General features: G+C 38.9%; 2 protein-coding genes and 2 long non-coding RNA genes across 8 annotated transcripts in view; 1 reads left to right on the forward strand and 3 right to left on the reverse strand.

The window, feature by feature from the left end:
- Positions 1 to 1,182: 1,182 nt before the first annotated feature.
- LOC109172221 lies at positions 1,183 to 1,992 on the forward strand. Its single transcript, XM_019321369.1, has 3 exons — positions 1,183 to 1,318; positions 1,433 to 1,574; positions 1,638 to 1,992. The coding sequence occupies exons 1-3, from the start codon at positions 1,183 to 1,185 to the stop codon at positions 1,990 to 1,992; spliced, it is 633 nt and encodes a 210-aa protein (XP_019176914.1).
- Positions 1,993 to 3,608: 1,616 nt separating this feature from the next.
- LOC109172312 (probable disease resistance protein At4g27220) overlaps positions 3,609 to 18,672 on the reverse strand; it is a 96,170-nt gene continuing 81,106 nt past the window's right edge. For all 5 annotated transcript variants that reach the window (XM_019321492.1, XM_019321488.1, XM_019321489.1 and 2 more), the window contains one exon: positions 3,609 to 3,739. In XM_019321492.1, coding sequence (XP_019177037.1) covers positions 3,691 to 3,739 — 49 coding nt within the window. In that variant the 3' untranslated portion in view covers positions 3,609 to 3,690. The remainder of the gene's footprint in view (positions 3,740 to 18,672) is intronic.
- LOC109172316 lies at positions 3,784 to 17,596 on the reverse strand. Its single transcript, XR_002052735.1, has 3 exons — positions 17,581 to 17,596; positions 15,152 to 15,156; positions 3,784 to 3,865 (listed from the first exon to the last, which is right to left on the reverse strand). It is a non-coding gene; the product is annotated as an uncharacterized LOC109172316 (long non-coding RNA).
- LOC109172315 lies at positions 10,077 to 13,435 on the reverse strand. Its single transcript, XR_002052734.1, has 5 exons — positions 13,388 to 13,435; positions 13,219 to 13,285; positions 13,033 to 13,131; positions 12,848 to 12,941; positions 10,077 to 10,088 (listed from the first exon to the last, which is right to left on the reverse strand). It is a non-coding gene; the product is annotated as an uncharacterized LOC109172315 (long non-coding RNA).

An 18,672-nucleotide genomic window follows, 5' to 3' on the forward strand; every position in this document is an offset into this window, starting at 1 on the left:
TATATTTTCTCCATGAAGATGTTTATTCATTAATTGGATTAATTAACACGGACCCCCGGGTTAATTAATTCCATCAATTCGTAATTCCTTATTTATATTTGCGATGTATAATTTAGCCATACTTGCCTAAATTCTTTAGAGATTCTTGGGTAAAAGTGTTTATGAACATATGTGTCTGTGTTTTCAGTTTCTTTAATATATTATTATTATTTGGGTTAACTTGTGTTGCGATTGTGATTTTATTGTTTGATGCTTGTAATTAGTGGCCACAGTTACTTGTTTCGTTTGCTTTGTTTGTGTCACCAATGAGAGTTGGGCATAATTTAGGGCACACACAATTGCACCTAATTGTTGTACCTTGAGAAAGGGGAATTTATTAGGGGGATTTAATTCTTGATTATTGCGCATCGAGAGATGGTAGTAGTTAGGAATTTATGATGCTTGATCTTATTTTATTGAGTGTTTAAGCCACGAGAGTGGAAATTCACTAGCGTTAGTGACTACGAGAGTAGCTCTATACCACCTTGCATCCTCACACTTGTTAAACCCAAATTTTAATATTGTCCTTAAGATTTGGCACTAGGTGATTAAATACTTGAATCCCATGAATCTCATTTTCTCTCTAATTGTTTTCAAAATCCTGAATCTCTATTTTATTTTATTTATTTTATGCAAATAAATCATCTAAATAATTGTTAGGATTAACTCTAATGAATAAGTTAGTAACTAGTGCTTGATACAACCACTTCCCTGTGGATCAATAACTCGTAGTCCAAGAATTATTTGTTTGCAAATATACTACGCATCACTAATAATGAAAAAGTTTTAAAAGATATATAAGAAATCATTATATTATCAAATTAGACTTTAGACATTAAAGAAAATATCTGGTTGGAAGGCCAAGAGCACAACTTGAGCAAATTAAATAATTGAGGCAATGTGCAGGAAGCCAATGTGCAGAGTAAAAGATTAATTCATGGGTGCAGAGTTGCTAGAGGTGCTTCTCTTATCTCTCATTTATTTTTTGCAGATGACAGTCTACTGTTTTTCAAAGTCAATGTGCAGGAAGCCACTGAAAGTAAGAATTGTTTATCCTTATATGAGAGCTAGTCTGGGAAACAAGTCAATTATCATAAATCAAGTATATGCTATAGCAAGAATACATGCCAAAATGATAAAGATATGGTGGCACAGATCATAGGAGTGACACAGGCTCCCAACTTTGGGAAATATCTAGGATTGCCATCATTTGTGGTGAGAAATAAAAAGGCATCATTTGTTTATATCGAAGATAAAATCAGGCAGAGAATTGGATCATGTAATAAGAAATTATTGTCTCAGGATGATAAAGAAATCTTATTGAAAAGTGTGGCACAAGCTATGCTTACCTTTTCAATGTGTGTTTTACTACTACCTATATCTGTCTGTACAGCTATTGAGCGGGTGATGAATCGTTATTGGTGGGGATCAAGAAATGACCGGGGCATTCACTGGAAAGAATGTGATAGATTATGTATCCCGAAAAAATATGGTGGACTGGGCTTCAAAGATGTGAGAGCATTCAATTTGGCAATGTTAAGAAAATAGGCATGGAGATTGCTTACTAACACTGACTCATTGCTGTCTCTTGTTTACAGGGCTATATATTATCCCAAAGATACTTTTATAGAGGCATGTTTAGGAAAAAATCTCAGTTTTTGTTGGCGCAGTATTATGGCAGCTAAGGGATTAATATGTAATGGTGTACGACGGCGTATTGGGAATGGTCTACCATATATAATTTGGGAGCACCCATGGCTTCAGGATGACCAGGATCCTATGATCCAAACTGAGATGCCACCACAGCTTGCTGGAGCTAAAGTTGTGGGTTTAATTGACCAGGGTACTGGTTCATGGGATCAACATATACTCTCTGATATTTTCCAACCAAGTGATATCCCTAAAATCCTGAAGATACCAATTTCCTTGGAATATGATGATGTATGGTATTGACACGTGGATCATAATGGTTGCTACTCTGTCAAAAATTGCTACAGACGCATAAACAGACAATAACGGAAACTCAAAGAAAACGTTATTGTCAATTGCAAAACGATAAACAAACAATAACTGAATAGATAAATCAGGGACATGTAAAATATTGGTTAATTTTAACGGTCTAGACGCAGAATATAACGATGCATAGCCAATATTGAAAATACCCAAACCTGACCCGTTGCCCACTCGCAGAGTATCTCCGCCAGAATAAGGATCGGAATGCGCCATCATCGTCAGATCCGGGGTGGCGTGCGACGAAGCCCAGTGTCCGGGAACCACGCGTCTGCCGGCACCACCCCCTCTTTGCTGGGAACCGATGTATGAGCCTGCGCCAGCGGCTGTCCGGAGTACCTTTTGTGGTAGTAAATCGTCATGTAGCCTTGCGATCGGCATATCTGACAGCGGGGAACACCACCTCGCCCTCTGCCCTGGCCTCCACGACCACGGCCGCCACCGCGGCCTCGCCACTGTCCAGAACCAGACTGTCGGGGACCACCGCCGCCATATGATTCTGGTGATACCCACGTCCGGCCGCCATGGCTGTGTGAGAGCCGACTGCTGGAACGTTGCCGGATGGGTAGAAGTCGTCCACCCAGATGAATTCTTGGGACTGTAGAATGTCTGAAAGTTGAGGGATTGACACCGGATTACCTGATGCCGCAAGCGACGACGCCATTGAATGGAACTCTGGTCTGAGGCCTCGGAAAACATACAAGTTCTGCTCGTCCAAGGAGACGGGGCGTCTTGCCAGCGCGAGGTCCTCCACCAATAGTTGGGCTCTACCGAGATACTCCCCGGGGGTACTGTCGCCTTGCCGGAGAGACTGGAACTGAGCAAGAAGGTTGAGACATCTAGCCCGCGTCGACAAGCCCAGAGCCGCCGCGACGAAGGTCCACACCTCCCGGATGTCTCACGACTGACAGCAAGGTACAACACTTTGTCGGCGATGGAGGATATCAGAAGAGACAGGATTGACTGATCCTGTTGAACCCACCAGGTATGCGCCGGATTCGTTGTAGTGATGGACGTGGTACTGCTGGAGCCGGCCTCACTAGTCGCCGGAGTCGTGACCGTCACAGGAGGGCACGTACGGTGTGTCGCCGGTAACGAAGCCTAACAATCCTTGTCCACGGAGGAAGGGAACCAATTGAGTACGCCAAAAAAGGTAATTTTTGGTGGTGAATTTCATAGACACTAGGTGGTGTGCCGTGGGCAGGGTATTCATGGTGGTGGAGGAAGGGATAGGCGCGACTGTGACCGTCCTTTCACTAAAGTTTGTCGACATGGTGGGAGAAGAGAGAGAGAGAGAGAGAGAGAGAGAGAGAGAGAGAGGATTGCCTAAGCTAACTGATACCAGATGAGAGAATGTTTTACGTGAATTCAAATTCTCAGATAATACAGAGATACAGAAGACATAAAAGACTAGCCTAAAACTAACCCTATACAATAGCTATTAGTTAAGGACTAAATCAACTATAAATATATAGCAATAACGTTACATTATAATATACTCAAATATAACATTACTAACATTTTGAATTGTTGAAACTCAAAGTAGATAAAAATTGTGATGGCTAGAAAACTCAATGAAAAACAAATATAGATCAGAGCAACATTAACAAATAGCATGAGAGACCTCCAAATTAACCTTCCCTAATCACTGTCGGACTTTTCCAGATCATTGTCGGACTTGTCTAGATCACTGTCGGATTTGTCCAGATCGAGGACACCTGCATTTCATTGACATGTTTCTAACAAAATATAATTAATAAGCCTTTGAATAAACCAATTGTGAATATAGAAGAAATGCTCAGAAGATTAACTCAAACTGTAAGTGTAAAAATATTGCACATTTAAGCCTCTTATTATTGGCTCAGATTAGTTGTCAAAGTAGTTCTGGATTAGTTACTGGATTAGTCATAACGTCTGGAGTAGTTGACTGGATCAACGCAAGAAAGTAATCCAGGAGGTATGAAGCTTCTTCAAATTCTTTATTCCAGTCAAGACCCTATCAAGGAGGAGATCTAAATCTACTGGAGCAGCCGAAATCAAGGATGGAAAGAGTGCTTGATTTGTGGATCGAAGGATTCTTCACTACCTATATAAAATGCTACTTTGTTTGGCATTTTGATACACACTCTTTCACATACTTGTGCTCTGAAATTCCTTGGTTATTTATCCTAAATATATTCTGTATTGTTGAGTGTGAAGAAAGGTCCTTAATCAGTTTATGAAGCAATGAAGATCGCCAGCACATCGGATCCACTGGAGTAGGCTCTGGAGTAGTTATAGGTTATACTTTAGTGTGTAATTAACTCTCCTCTTGTACTCCTTTTTATCATAGTGGATTTGGGTTGATGTGAGTGGCCCCGCAGACGTAGGAGTGTGGCTCCGAACTGCGTGAACATTTCCCGGTGCATGTTTTCCCTTACTGCCCTCTATTTTATGTTCGTTTTATATCTGGAGTAGGATTGTATCTAGGCTAATTTTATTTTTGAAATAAAATTAATACCTAAGTTAAATCTTGCAATTAAGACTCACGTGTTTTTTCAATTGGTATCAGAGCCCGGGGACTTAAGTTACTAGTCTAACCGATCTGGCTATCACGTGTTTTTTGAACTCAAGATCTCAGTATCTGGTTTTCTTTCTGTGTATCTGGTTTATTTGTTGCTCACTGTGCATTGAGTCTTACAGCATGGAACGACATAGAGCACCTCCTGAACTAACAGGTGACAACTATGCGTACTGGAAGGCCCGCACCAAAATGCATCTACGAGCTCAAGGAGAGAGGGTCTGGAGGGATGTTCTTACTGGTTGGTCTCATCCTACCAAAGATGGAGACAATACAGGAGATCCTCCAGTCCTCAAACCAGAGGCAGAATGGACAGAGACTGAGATGACCACTGCTAGCTACAATCATAAATCGTTAGATACTATCTTTTCTTTAATGCATGAGAGTCAATTTTCCATTGTTGCAGGGTGTGATTCGGCTAAAGAAGCTTGGGATGCCTTGGAAACCACCTATGAAGGAACCGCATCGGTTAAACAATCCAAGTTACAAATGGTTCAATCAGATTTCGAAAGATCTAAAGATGAAAGATGATGAAACTATAGTTGATTTTCATGCTCGGGTACAAGAACTAGCCAATAGGGCAGGTATCCTAGGCGAGCCAATCACTCAAGAAAGACTGGTCAAAAAGATTCTTCGGTCACTCCCTCCAAGATTTTGCATGAAAGTTACCGCTATTCAGGAGCATGATGGATGGGAAAAGAAATCAGTACAACAATTGATGGGAAGCCTACAAACCTATGAGATGGAAATTTTAGGCGGCCCTGAAACAAAAGGAAAAACCGTAGCTTTTACTGCCGAAGATGCTGGAGCTGGATCTGATCGAGATGAGGTAAGTGATGATCCAGTAGTTTTTTTATCTAAAGGTTTTTCTAAATTTTTGCAACAGGTAAAACAGCGTCAAAATGGAAAATTTGGCAAATATGAAAGTCAAAAAGGATCGGGGTCAAGTATTGCTCGAAATAGTCAAAAACCAAATACTTCCAATCAATGATCAGGTACATCAAGAAACTCTCAACTTAAAGAAAAAACCGGGGGCAAAGGGATTAAGTGTTATGAATGTGAAGGGTATGGTCATGTGCAAGCCGAATGTCCAACCTACCTAGGACGGAAGAAATCGATGAAAGTCGCTCTTACCTGGAGTGATGATGATGAACCAGAAATTGATCCAGGATCTTATCCAGAATAGATCTTAGGGAACTTTGTTGCCTTCACGGCCTTCACAACTACAATACCTGACTCAACAGCAGGTGAAGAATCTGAAATTGAAGAGTATGTGTCGTCAGAAGATCAAGATTTACCTGCTCCTTCATTTGAAGTAGAATATAGGAAATTGTATGCAAAATGGGAAATTCTTGTAAAAGTTAATAAATCTCTGTCTAGTCAGGTTAGCATTCTAGAAAATGCCAAAAAGGTGTATCTATCTAAAATAATTGACAGGGACATCATCATTGAAAACAGTCACAAGAAAGAAGAAACTCTCAAACATGAGCTGGAAGAACTCAAAAATGATCTGGAACAACTCAAACTCAAGATAAAAATGATGGACAACACATCCACTTTAGACCAAATTTTGGATTCTGGTCGAAAGACACCAACGAAGTATGGGTTATGATACTCTGGAGGAAAGGACAAAGTTGCTATAGTTTTCGTCAAAGCCTCAGGCCCTGACTCACTAGAGCAGATCAAGATAGTCCAGAAACTAGTACAGCTCAATGACAAGTCAAATTTGCTCCAAGTAAAAAGGCAACCAAGATTAGATTTTATAATCCTATATGTCATTACTGCAGGGTACGTGGACATACGAAACCGGATTGCTTCTACTTCTACAAAGACCAACGTGTTGAGAAATACACCAAAAAGTCTATCACCCCGTTTGTCAAGCAAATTTGGGTGAAGAAAAGTGATTTTGTCTGCCATGTCTCCTTCCACTCTACAAGTACTAACAGAAAAGAGAGATGGTACTTTGATAGTGGATGTTCACGTCATATGACGGGTGATTCTAAGTTCCTAAACAATATAAAGGGAAGTACATGAGAAGTGACTTTCGGCGATGGTGTTAAGGGAAAGATCACTGGAATTGGCACTCTAAATGTCACAAATCTACCCAAACTAAAACAAGTTCTCTTGGTGGAGGGCCTTCATGCAAATCTTATAAGCATAAGCCAATTATGTGACCAGGAATGGAAAGTCTGCTTCACCAAGGACAGTTGCAATGTCACAGACTATCAAAAGAACTGTGTCATGGAAGGTAAACGCTCTTCTGATAATTGCTATATACTTACTAACGATTCTTTTTTGTTACAGGTCCAGCATAAAAGAATCAAAACTATGGAATCAAAAATTGGGTCACTTAAATTATCGCTCTCTGGAAAAACTAATCAAGATTGAGGGTGTACGAGGTCTACCTAAAATCAAGGTAGAAACAGTCGGAGTATGCAGTGCCTGTCAAGCTGGAAAACAAACTAGAGCAACGCATACCCCTCAAAATATGATCAATACCACACACTGCTTGGAACTCATTCACGTGGACCTTATTGGACCTACCCGAACAGAAAGCATTGGAGGTAAAAGGTACATTTTAGTTTGTGTTGACGATATTTCTCGGTTTTCGTAGGTCAGTTTTCTCAGGGAAAAGTCAGAAACTTTCGAAGCCTTCAAAGCCCTAGCCCTAAAGCTCCAAAAAGAGAAAGATGAGCCAATCATACGCATTAGAAGTGATCATGGACGTGAATTCGAAAATCAAGTGTTTGATGATTGGTGTGCATTGGCTGGTATCTCTCATGAATATTCAGCACCTAAAACGCCACAACAAAATGGCATTGTTGAAAGGACGAATCGGACGATTCAAGAGATGGCTCGGGTACTACTCAATGCCAAAGACTTTCCGCAGAGATTTTGGGCTGAAGCAGTAAGTACTGCTTGTCACACGATAATTCGAGTATATCTCCGACCTGGAACGCATCACAGTCCGTATGAAATATGGAAAGGTAAGAAGCCTAATATTAACTACTTTCATATTTTTGGCTCACGGTGTTTTATCTTGAAGGACTGAAACCCAACTGGAAGCTTTGAGCCTAAAAGTGATGAATGGTACTTTCTTGGTTACTCAACGAATAGTCGTGCCTACCGTGTCTACAACAAAGTTACAAAATCCATCATGGAATCGGCAAATGTGGTGGTTGATGATCAACCTGATGAAATAACTGAGGTTATAAGAGTCACTAACCCCGAAGTTACTCCAGAATCTGACACAAATAATCTAGAACCTCCTGAAACTGCGTCATCAGATCCTACTCCGACTCCACTATCTACCAGTCTAGAACCTGGTCTAGAACCAGATGCTGGAGCACTCGAAGTTGCTATCCGAACTCACAAAGATCATCCTACACAAACTAGAGGGATTAAGCGAAATTACCTCGAGTTTGCAGGGTATACATGTTACACGTCAAAAATCGAACCCAAAATGGTAAAAGAAGCCATATCTGATGAATACTTGATTAAAGCTATGCAGGAAGAACTCGGGCAATTTGAACGTAACAAGGTATGGAATCTTGTCCCTAAACCTGACGGTGTAAATGTTGTAGGAACAAAGTGGATCTTTCGCAACAAAACTGATTCAGCTGGAAACATTGCTCGCAACAAAGCAAGACTGGTTGCACAAGACTACTCTCAAATTGAAAGTATCGACTATGAAGAGACGTTTGCACCTCTAGCACGCCTAGAATCTATTCGCCCCTACTATGTATAGCGTGTGCTCTAGGAATAAAGTTGTTTCAGATGGATGTCAAAACGGCTTTTCTAAATGGATATCTATCCGAAGATATATATGTTGCTCAACCTAAAGGCTTCGAAGACCCTCATCACCCTGACCATGTCTACAAACTGGACAAGGCTCTATATGGTCTAAAACAAGCTCCAAGGGCCTGGTATGAAAGACTATCCCAGTATCTTCTCCAGCACGGCTACAAGCGAGGGGGAGTCAACAAAACCTTGTTTATCAAAAGGTCAGGTAAACATATTAAAATTACTCAGGTTTATGTTGACGATATTATCTTTGGTTCCACTCAAACAGGTGTTACAGATCAACTGGTTCAATTCATGCAACAGGAATTCGAAATGAGTATGATCGGTGAACTAACCTATTTTCTAGGACTACAGGTTCAACAAACCAATGAAGGTATTTTTATATCTCAAGAAAAATATGCAAAATGCCTTCTAACGAAGTTTGGACTCGAGTCAGCTAAAGAAGCACGAACGCCAATATCTACAACTACAAAATTAAGCAAAGATGAATCAGGGAAGCCAATTGATCCTACTCTATATAGGAGCATGATTGGGAGTCTACTATACCTAACAGCAAGTCGTCCAGAAACTATGCTCAGTGTTGGAATATGTGCCAGGTTTCAAGCTGCCCCTAAAGAATCACATCTCAAAGCAGTGAAAAGAATAATTAAATACGTCAAAGGTACTCTCAATTACGGCATTTGGTTTTCGAATGATACTAACCTGAATCTTGTAGGATACAGTGATGCCGACTGGGCTGGAAATGGATATGATCGCAAAAGTACCTCTGGTGGGTGTTTCTTTTTTGGAAAAAACTTAGTTGCCTGGCTAAGTAAGAAACAAAATTCGATATCTCTCAGCACAGCTGAAGCTGAATATATAGCAGTTGGTAGCTGCTGTACGCAGCTCCTATGGATGAGACGAATGCTTCTAGATTATGGTCTACATCAAGAGTGAATGACACTCTATTGCAACAATACCAGTGCTATCAACATCTCCAAGAACCAGTTCAGCATTCCCGGACTAAACATATTGAAATACGGCATCACTTCATAAGAGAATTGGTAGAAGACAAGGAGATCAACCTGGAGTACATTTCAACGGAGAAAAATCTAGCTGACCTATTTACAAAACCTCTTGATAACATAAGATTTGAGTTACTCCGGGCTACTCTTGGAGTGTGCAGGTTTTGCATCTAAGTTTTTTTTTTTTTTTTTTTTTTTTTTTTTTTTTTTTTTTTTTTTTTTTATGTGGAACAATAAAGTCTGTTGTGTTTCTTTGTTTTGTGTTTTTTTCCCCTTTCAGGTTTAATCCAGAAAATCCTCCAGATCCGCTCTCTGCTCTAGTCAGTATTCCAGACCGTATAATAAGTCATTAGATCGCACTAAATGTCTCTCCATTTTTTTTATTTTTTTTATTTCTCTCTCCTGGCTGTTATAAACCACCGTCTCCTTCCCCAAATTTTAGAATCTAATCCCTAATATCTCTCTCACATTCCTTTAACTCTTCTAAAACTTCCCTTCTCAAATTCGAATCCTAGACAAAATCTTCCATCAAATCTACTCAGTATCTCCTCTCTCTCACATGGCTAGCCATTTTGATCTCAATCCTTTCCTTTTTTACCGGATTGAGGATGAGCGATTGGATCTTTATCGCCAAATCCTTTGAGGCACAGCTCCGATTTCTGATCTCTCCTCTCGCCGTGTTCTTGCGACTCTGCTTCGACATCCATCACTAATGGAAGAATTTTCCGTGCGAGATTCAAAGGAAATCTTCGCTAGAGCTTCGGGAAATACAGATGATCCCTGGCCTCTTGATGAGGTGTTCGACGAAGGAGGTCTTCAGGCAGAGCTTCGAGCTCGACAGCTACGGGCTCAATCTACAGTTTGATTTCTTTATCCTCTTAGGAAGCAATCACTTGTTGCTCTTTTCTAGGCATGTATAACTTCCTTGTGTTCTAATTCGCTTTTATCGCTTTGGTTGTGTTTTGTTGCTATGTGTTGTTGCTATGCTTTTTGTCTTAGGATCCCTCTGCCGGCATGTCTCTTGTGCCTCTGTCTACAATTGCTTTCACAGGTTCCCTACCACAACGCTCAGACGAGGCCATCCCCATAATGGCTGAGCACTCGCAAGATTCAGCCTCTGCTACAACATCTACTCCACCCGCTGCTCCAGTCACTGCTCCAGCTGCTGATCTTGCCTCTGCTCTAGGCTCTATTCCAGAGGATGTTGGGGTTTCCATTCATGACATAGTCTCTGAGCCTGAGGATCCCTCCGATCAAGCAGCCATTATGTCAGAAATTATTGCCAATATGCCCAACACTGCCCATGCACAAAGGGTTGTCCTAGTGATCACTGTGCCGTTTGCATCATCTAAGGCCAAAGGGAAGACCAAACTCACTGATCCAGATGAACCTCCAGTTGCTCATGTCCCAACTCCAGCGGCTAAGAGAAAATTGAATCTGTCCGAAGATATTGAATTTGTGTCTGAAACTCGCCCAAGTAAACGTTCAGAACATCGTCTGACTGGCCTTGCTCTGCGTACTAGATCAAGGTCTGGCATGTGTACTCCAGCCCCTCCTCCAGCCTCTGCTCCTGCTCCAAAGCTAGCCGCATCTTCTAAGACCAGGACCTCTAAGGTATCCAAGGAGACAATGTTCAGACCAATCTTGCTCTCTCCTGCCCTAGAAACAATATGGCAACAACATTCAACTCGTGACATCCTTGTTGAGAAGAATTTCAGTATTGAGTATCTTATCCGCACGTGCAACATCATTCCTCTTCTTCGTGCTCAAAATCTGCTTTAGACTATACAGAATGTGGGTGCTTACTCTGCTTGGCTAATCTCGGAATTCTATGCGAATCTCCAATCTGATTCTCTCCTACCGGCTTCTCCGCACTATCATCAGGTTTTCTTGAGGGATATTTGGTATGACTTTAGTCCCTCTATTATAAATGCTTACATTCAGCGTGATGCTTGTGATGATATGTTTGAGCCTGCTGGGGATTTTCTTGCTTCGCATCTTACTCACAATGAGGTTACTGTCTGGCAAAAAGATGGTCTTCCTTCGAATGTTCTTACAGCTGTTTACCTTGTTCTGTTCTGTTTAGCATCAAGTAACTGGATTCCAAATGTTTCTGTGCATACCGTCACTAAGAAGATGGCTTCTCTGTTATACAAAGTCAGGCATCAATTGCCCATTGATCTTGGTCATCTTATTTATCATCACATTATGAGCTTTGCTAAAAAGAAGGAAGCCAAGATTCATCTCCTGTTTCCATGTCTGATCACCGAGATTTTACAACAACAAGGTCTACAACTCTATTCAAACGAAGAGCTCTGCCATATCACTCACAAGACATCTATGGACTATCGCATCTTCCAAAGATCGCACTATGATGATCATGCCACTCTCTCATCGATTCCACCTGCTCCTGCTCCAACTGATCCACCAACGACAGGCATAGACTCTACACCAACTGCTTCTGCTACTAGCTCTGCTTCAACTCTTTCTGTGCTTAGACAGCAGGTCACCTTTCTCACCTCTCATATTGCTATCATGAAGGATGCCTCTCTTGCCCTTTAATCCTCTATCTCTACTGTCGAGGCTCAGCTGCTCCGCGCCAATCGTCACATTGCTTCTCTTGAGAATGTCTCTCCTACTGCTCCTGCTGGTGATGATGAAGCCTTGGAGACCTCCTCCTCCTCAACCCAGTCCTGATGCTGCTCTTTGTCCATTAGCTTGACAAAAAGGGGGAGTGCACGTAGTAAGGGGGAGTGTTTTTTTTTTTTTTTTTTTTTTTTTTTTTTTTTTTTTTTTTTTTTGTGAACTTACCATGAGTGCCAGTGAATAAATGTGGTGTGCTATCTGCTATCTATTTGACTCTGTGATAAATGCTAAGCTGTTATCCTATGTGAAATATATGTGCTTTATGCTTATGTGCTTGTATGCTCACTAGTACAGATTTGTAAATTCGCTACCCTTGTACAAGGGTAGCGTATACGAGGGTCGCAGAAACCCTATATGTTTCCGCGTCCCTTGTTGAATGGTAGCGGATTACTAGAATATCCGCTGCCCTTCTTCTGATAGAAGGGTAGCGGATTAGTGCTTATGTTACTACTTCATTCGCTACTCTTTCTTCATAGAAAGGGTAGCGGATTTGTTTTTTTATTTTAAAAATAATTTATTATTTTTAAAATTCCCAATTTTTTTTAAAAATCCTGTACAAATTTATATTGACAAATTAAATATATATCAACACAATATTATAAAAACAATACTCCCATCGATCAACCTAACATACACAATATTATCAATAATACAATTTCAACACTATCATAATCCATCCAAATACTTTCAACACATAAAATACTCTCACAATACATCCTAATATATATATAGTTAACACATGCATTACCTAAAAACTTTTAATTAACCAACTAGCAAAAAAAACAAGTTAATTACATGCACTCTTCCAAGAAGTACTTTGCCCAATACTCTCGAATCTCATCAATTTCATCGGTAGAGTACGGATTGCTTTCAAATACCTACAAAATAATTTAAAGTAATCAAATTATTAAATATATTAATTAATAAAATATAATTGAACTATAAATACTTCTATTTAAATTCACTTACCTCATCTAATTTATCAACAGTTGAATATTTTGTCACAATATCAAACATGTATCGCATCACATAATATCCACACTCATAACCTCCCACTTGTTGTGGACACTACAAAATACATATATATATTTTAGTATTTTAAACAATAAAAATTCAAACTATCACATTTAAACTTTAATTAATTAATTTTCATACTTTGCATGTCTTCCAGTTGATATTTTTAGTCGCTCGTCCATCACCAGTAGGAATAGAACGAAATGCCCTATATTAAATATTAATTATAAACATATATATACATAAAAAAATTACAATTAATATAAATTAAAATACTTATATTAATAATGTATTTATGTATAGTACTTACATATTCAGAGAAGCTTTAACTTGAATGGTGCGGCGATTAGAAGCCATGTGATCCAACGCATATACGCTTTTTGAGCGTAAGAAAATCACCAGAAGTAACCAATGATTAGCAAACATTCGTTTAAATCTTGGTATTACTGGTAAATACCATAATACTTTGGCTGGGGGACCTTTCTTATTCTCACACACATCATCAACATCTTTCTTTTTATAACGTGATGTCCCACACTTTGGACACACATGCAAGTCTTTGTATTCTTTCCAATACAATATACAATCATTTGAACATGCATGTATCCTTTCAATGTCCATACTCAACGGACACAACAATTTTTTTGCTTCATAAGTTGAATTAGGAAACTCATTATCACTAGGAATCATGTCTTTTAGTAGTTCTAATAGTTCCGTGAAACTCTTATCACTCCATCCATTTCGTGCTTTTACATTGTATAATTTAAGCACAGCAGATAACTTAGAAAATTTAGTGCATCTAGAGAACAAAGGTTTTTCAGCATTGTCAAACAAACTTTTAAATTCAGGAGGCATTTCACTAAAATCTCCCTGCACATCACGCACCATTTCATCTATTCGGTCATTATCTTCATCGCCCTCATTTTCGGTAGCACGAGTTTCATTATTCCCCTCATTATCTTCATGAGTTTGTCTATTTGCCTGAGTTTCACAGTCTACATGAGTTTCACTATCTAATTGAGCTTCCTTACTAGCGCTTGTACTTGGAATTAAGCTTTCACCATGCCATATCCATCGATCGTATCCTTCCTTAAAACCACGCCGTATCAAATGGATCTTCACTTCATCAGAACTACAATATCTTCTAAAATTTTTACAATCACAACACGGGTACACAATAAAGTCTTCCGCCTTTTTACTCCTATTTTCTTCAGCATATTGTATGAACTCTTGAACTCCTTGCATATATTTGAATGTAGTTCGTTTCTCATGCATCCAACTTCGATCCATATCTGTCAATTGATACAATGCTACTCTAAGTACTGTGTAGATATGGATACTCGATGATGGACGCACTTCGAAACACTATTAATTAAGTGATTTGAATTGAAATCAAATTACTTACTCCGTAATCAAAATACTTATCCGTTTATCCCACAAAAAAAAAATATCATCTCCATGACTTACTAGTGACCAAGACTTTAGTCATTAATTAGACTTTAGTGAATAATTAGACTTTAGTCACTGTAGTTCTTTGAAACATTCTCTTACTCAACTGCTTTATGTCAATGGAAAAAATAAATTCTATAAGATGATAGTTTATGCATATTATGCACTCTATTGTCGAGATTAACTAAAAATACTCAATAGTCAGAGGGACAAAAATGGGTATTAACTCATAAACTCATAGATCAAGGCCAGCCGACATAGATATGCATGCAGATTAAGCAAATAGATTACTATATTTGAAGAGTTGAAGATGATTTACCTGTTCAGCAAGATACATCTACATGTGCTAAGTGATTCTTGGAAGTTGCTTTCACCCACCCCCTGAGGCCTCCTCCATCTGCCCAATTATGCATGTGTTTGTGAGTGTTTTTTATAAGAAATGGAAGAAAAGAACTCTAAAGTGATACATTTATCAAACTCCAGAACATCTGCTATAACCCGTCAAAACATATATAAAGTTCATGACTTCTGATTACATAAGCATTTAAGTGCATATCAGGCTGGTGCTAAAAGTTCAGAATAAAAATACTGCAAGTCTCATAAGCAAATTCAGAATGCATTGGACCATGTCTTTATTTGACACATAAACCCTACAGTTGTAGTCTAACAAGTCCTTAGTTCATTAAAGGTATAGGGGTTAGCATTTTAGAGTTCCTCCTTCATCCTTACTAGAGTTAATAAAATAAGCAGAATACAGTAGTTGAAATACAAACTACAAAATCATAGGCTAATCCTAAAAAATGACATAAACCTATGGAAGTCTCAATTGATTATTACCCACCAAGATAGAAGACAAAGAAAGATTGAAAACAGCGGGCAGCTCAAATAATGCCTTCTGATTTCTGATTACAGGCTAAAAGTAGTACAGTACAATAACAAAAATACTCCTAAAAAAATAAATAAATAACTCTTCAACCAGACATGTTTATATTACGTAGCTCACTTTTAACCAAACAGAATAATCTAACATCCCTACGGTAATCTAACATTCGGTGAACCAAATATCCCCCTAAGTGTATTTCAAGAAAGTAAAACATGTCCAAATTTTATTGGACTAATAAAATGAAATGACTAAAAACTTAAGCTCACTTGTTTTTCAAAACCAATAAGAATATGTCATGTTAATAAAGAATAAAGGATATAGTTAAACGTGGGATTACTGGTAATATTACTATTAAACTCGCAGCACAGGAGACAATTGATTTAAAAACAAGCCTCTGCTTGGGAAAGAAGGAATATGCAGTGAAGTATAAAACAAGTTCAATTGATTTAAAAACAAGCCTCTGCTTGGGAAAGAATATGCAGTGAAGTATAAAACAAGTTATTGAAGAAGATATAAATTCTCTGCTCCGACAACCCAAAGGTAAGCAATTTTATTCTCAAGAATAGTCCATAGCTTACCTCTGCTTGGGTTTTTTTAATTTGTTCTGTAAATGCCATTGTTGCTGGAGGTGTTAAGGGTTTTAGCCGAATAATTCTACTGTAATTATATCAAAAATAACAACAAAAAACAAATTAAACAAAAAATTGACCTTACCTGATGGATGAATCAGCGGCTGGAGCGGTGGTTCGAAGCAGCGACGCGGCAGTGGATTGAAGCAGCGGCGGCGACCCTGTGGCGGTGGAGACGGCGGATGAGGGCGTGGGGCGGTGAAGCGATGATGAGACGGTGGTCGAGGTCGTGTCCTCGCCGGAGGTGCGGTGAGGTGATCGAGTCAGTCGAGGCTGGCGTCGAGGTGATCGAGGGTGTGAGATGTGAGCGGTGAGAGGATGGAGAACGCCTTGTACGATCAAGGGTTAGGTTTTTTCTAATTTAATTTTTTTTATAATATCGTTTCCGCTGCCCTTTGCTACACGAAAGGGCAGCGGAAACTCTTTCCGCCTTTTTTTTTTTTTTTTTTTTTTTTTTTTTTTTTTTTACCGCTACCCTTCTTTTAGTAAGGGTAGCGATTTCTTATTCATTTAATTACAATTATGCCACCGACCCCCTTTTTTTTAAAAAAATAATACACTACCCTTGTTTAAAGAAGGGTAGCTTAAAGTAGAATTTCTTTGCTCTATTCTGTACTAGTGGCTCTAAATGCGTTTGTATTCTCTGGCACATCATTGGTTAAGTCTAAGAAGGGTGTGTGTCTAGCTACTCCTGACTAGTGACTAATCCGCTTGTCAAAATTGTATCTGTTTACTCATCTGACAATTGTTTTGTGTTTTAAAGTCGGTGAGATTCTTTTGGTAGTTTTGTCAACTAATAGCCAAAGGGGGAGATTGTAAGTGTAAAAATCTTGCACATTTAAACCTCTTATTATTGGCTCAGATTAGTTGTCAAAGTAGTTCTGGATTAGTTACTGGATTAGTCATAACGTCTGGAGTAGTTGACTAGATCAGCGCAAGAAAGTAATCCAGGAGGTATGAAGCTTCTTCAAATTCTTTATTCCAGTCAAGACCCTATCAAGGAGGAGATCTAAATCTACTGGAGCAGCTGAAATCAAGGATGGAAAGAGTGCTTGATTTGTTGATCGAAGGATTCTTCACTACCTATATAAAATGCTACTTTGTTTAGCATTTTGATACACACTCTTTCACATACTTGTGCTCTGAAATTCCTTGGTTATTTATCCCAAATATATTCTGTATTGCTGAGTGTGAAGAAAGGTCCTTAATAAAATCATGAAGCAATGAAGATCGCCTGCACATCGAATCCACTGGAGTAGGCTCTGGAGTAGTTATAGGTTATACTTTAGTGTGTAATTATCTCTCCTCTTGTACTCCCTTTTATCATAGTGGATTTGGGTTGAAATGAGTGGCCCCGCAGACGTAGGAGTGAGGCTCTGAACTGCGTGAACATTTCCTGGTGCATGCTTTCCCTTACTGCCCTCTATTTTATGTTCGTTTTATATTTGGAGTAGGATTGTATCTAGGCTAATTATATTGTTGAAATAAAATTAATAACTAAGCTAAATCTTGCATTCAAGACTCACGTGGTTTTTCACAAACAATCCATATAAAGAAATTAAAAATTGACATGTTTATCATTTTAAGTAAACTATATTTTATCTTTCATTTTATGATTATGTTATTCAATATATTATTATTTTACAGAGAAAATTGAGTTCAAATGGTGCTCTCTATATATAAAGAACCAAGTGAAATATCATTTTCTAAAAAATAAATAAGTCACTAATATTATTTTGAAATTTACCTTTTTAAAAAGTAGTGAGTTAGAACCACCTTAAAAGTTAAAAGGAACAAAGCATATTATCAGTAATGTCCCACCTCTGCTGCTATAAGGATATTATCAGTAATCAGTCTGTCAGGTATAAATGCACTTTGTGAGTCAGATATTATATTTTCCATTAAAGGCCTCATTATCTGTGTAATCATTTTGGCCATTATTCTGTAGATTACATTACTCAAAGCTATTGGTCGAAGATCAGACACCACCTCAGGGATTTTCTTCTTTGGGATGAGTACAACGTCCGTATCGTTCAGCTCAGAGGGGAATAAGCGATTATTAAGACAATTCAGTATAAATGTCGAAACATCATTACCAACTACATCCAAAAAATGCTGGTAGAAACCTGGGTTCATACTATCTGGGCCAGGTGCTTTGTCCGGGGCCATTGCAAAAGGGGCACTCTTAACCTCAGTCACTTCAAAGGGCCGTAATAATAATTCATTCTGAGCTTGAGTAACTCGTGGGATTACCTCAGCAAATAAATTTCTACCATCCATAGGGTTACTAGAGGAGAAGATATGGCTAAAATATTCCAAGATAATCTTATTCATATCACTCCCTTCCATCCACTCCCCATTATCATTCATAAGCTTATAAATAGTATTTTTCTTTTTATGGTGAGAGGCATACCTGTGGTAGAATTTTGTATTTGCATCCGCATCTTTGAGCTAGTGTTGTTTGGCTCTCTGTTTCTAGTAAGTATCTTCTTGAATCTCCATATTGCTTAGAATTCCCTCCAGCCGATAGAATTCAGCTAAGGATGCAGGATCAATGCGTCCCCTAAGATGTAATTGTTCCCTACGTAGGTGCATAATCGTTTCACCGAACTTATGATACCGATCACCACCCCA

The sequence above is a fragment of the Ipomoea nil genome, unplaced genomic scaffold, assembly GCF_001879475.1.
Source record: "Ipomoea nil cultivar Tokyo-kokei standard unplaced genomic scaffold, Asagao_1.1 scaffold0415, whole genome shotgun sequence".
Lineage (NCBI taxonomy): Eukaryota > Viridiplantae > Streptophyta > Magnoliopsida > Solanales > Convolvulaceae > Ipomoea > Ipomoea nil.

Bases quoted from the DNA above. Each gene is read 5' to 3' on its own strand.
- LOC109172221 (XM_019321369.1), top strand. From the start codon at position 1,183: ATGGTGGCACAGATCATAGGAGTGACACAGGCTCCCAACTTTGGGAAA. The intron at 1,319-1,432 runs GTAATAAGAAAT...CTGTCTGTACAG, and splicing joins CAGGCAGAGAATTGGATCAT to CTATTGAGCGGGTGATGAAT. The intron at 1,575-1,637 runs GTTAAGAAAATA...TCTTGTTTACAG, and splicing joins AGAGCATTCAATTTGGCAAT to GGCTATATATTATCCCAAAG.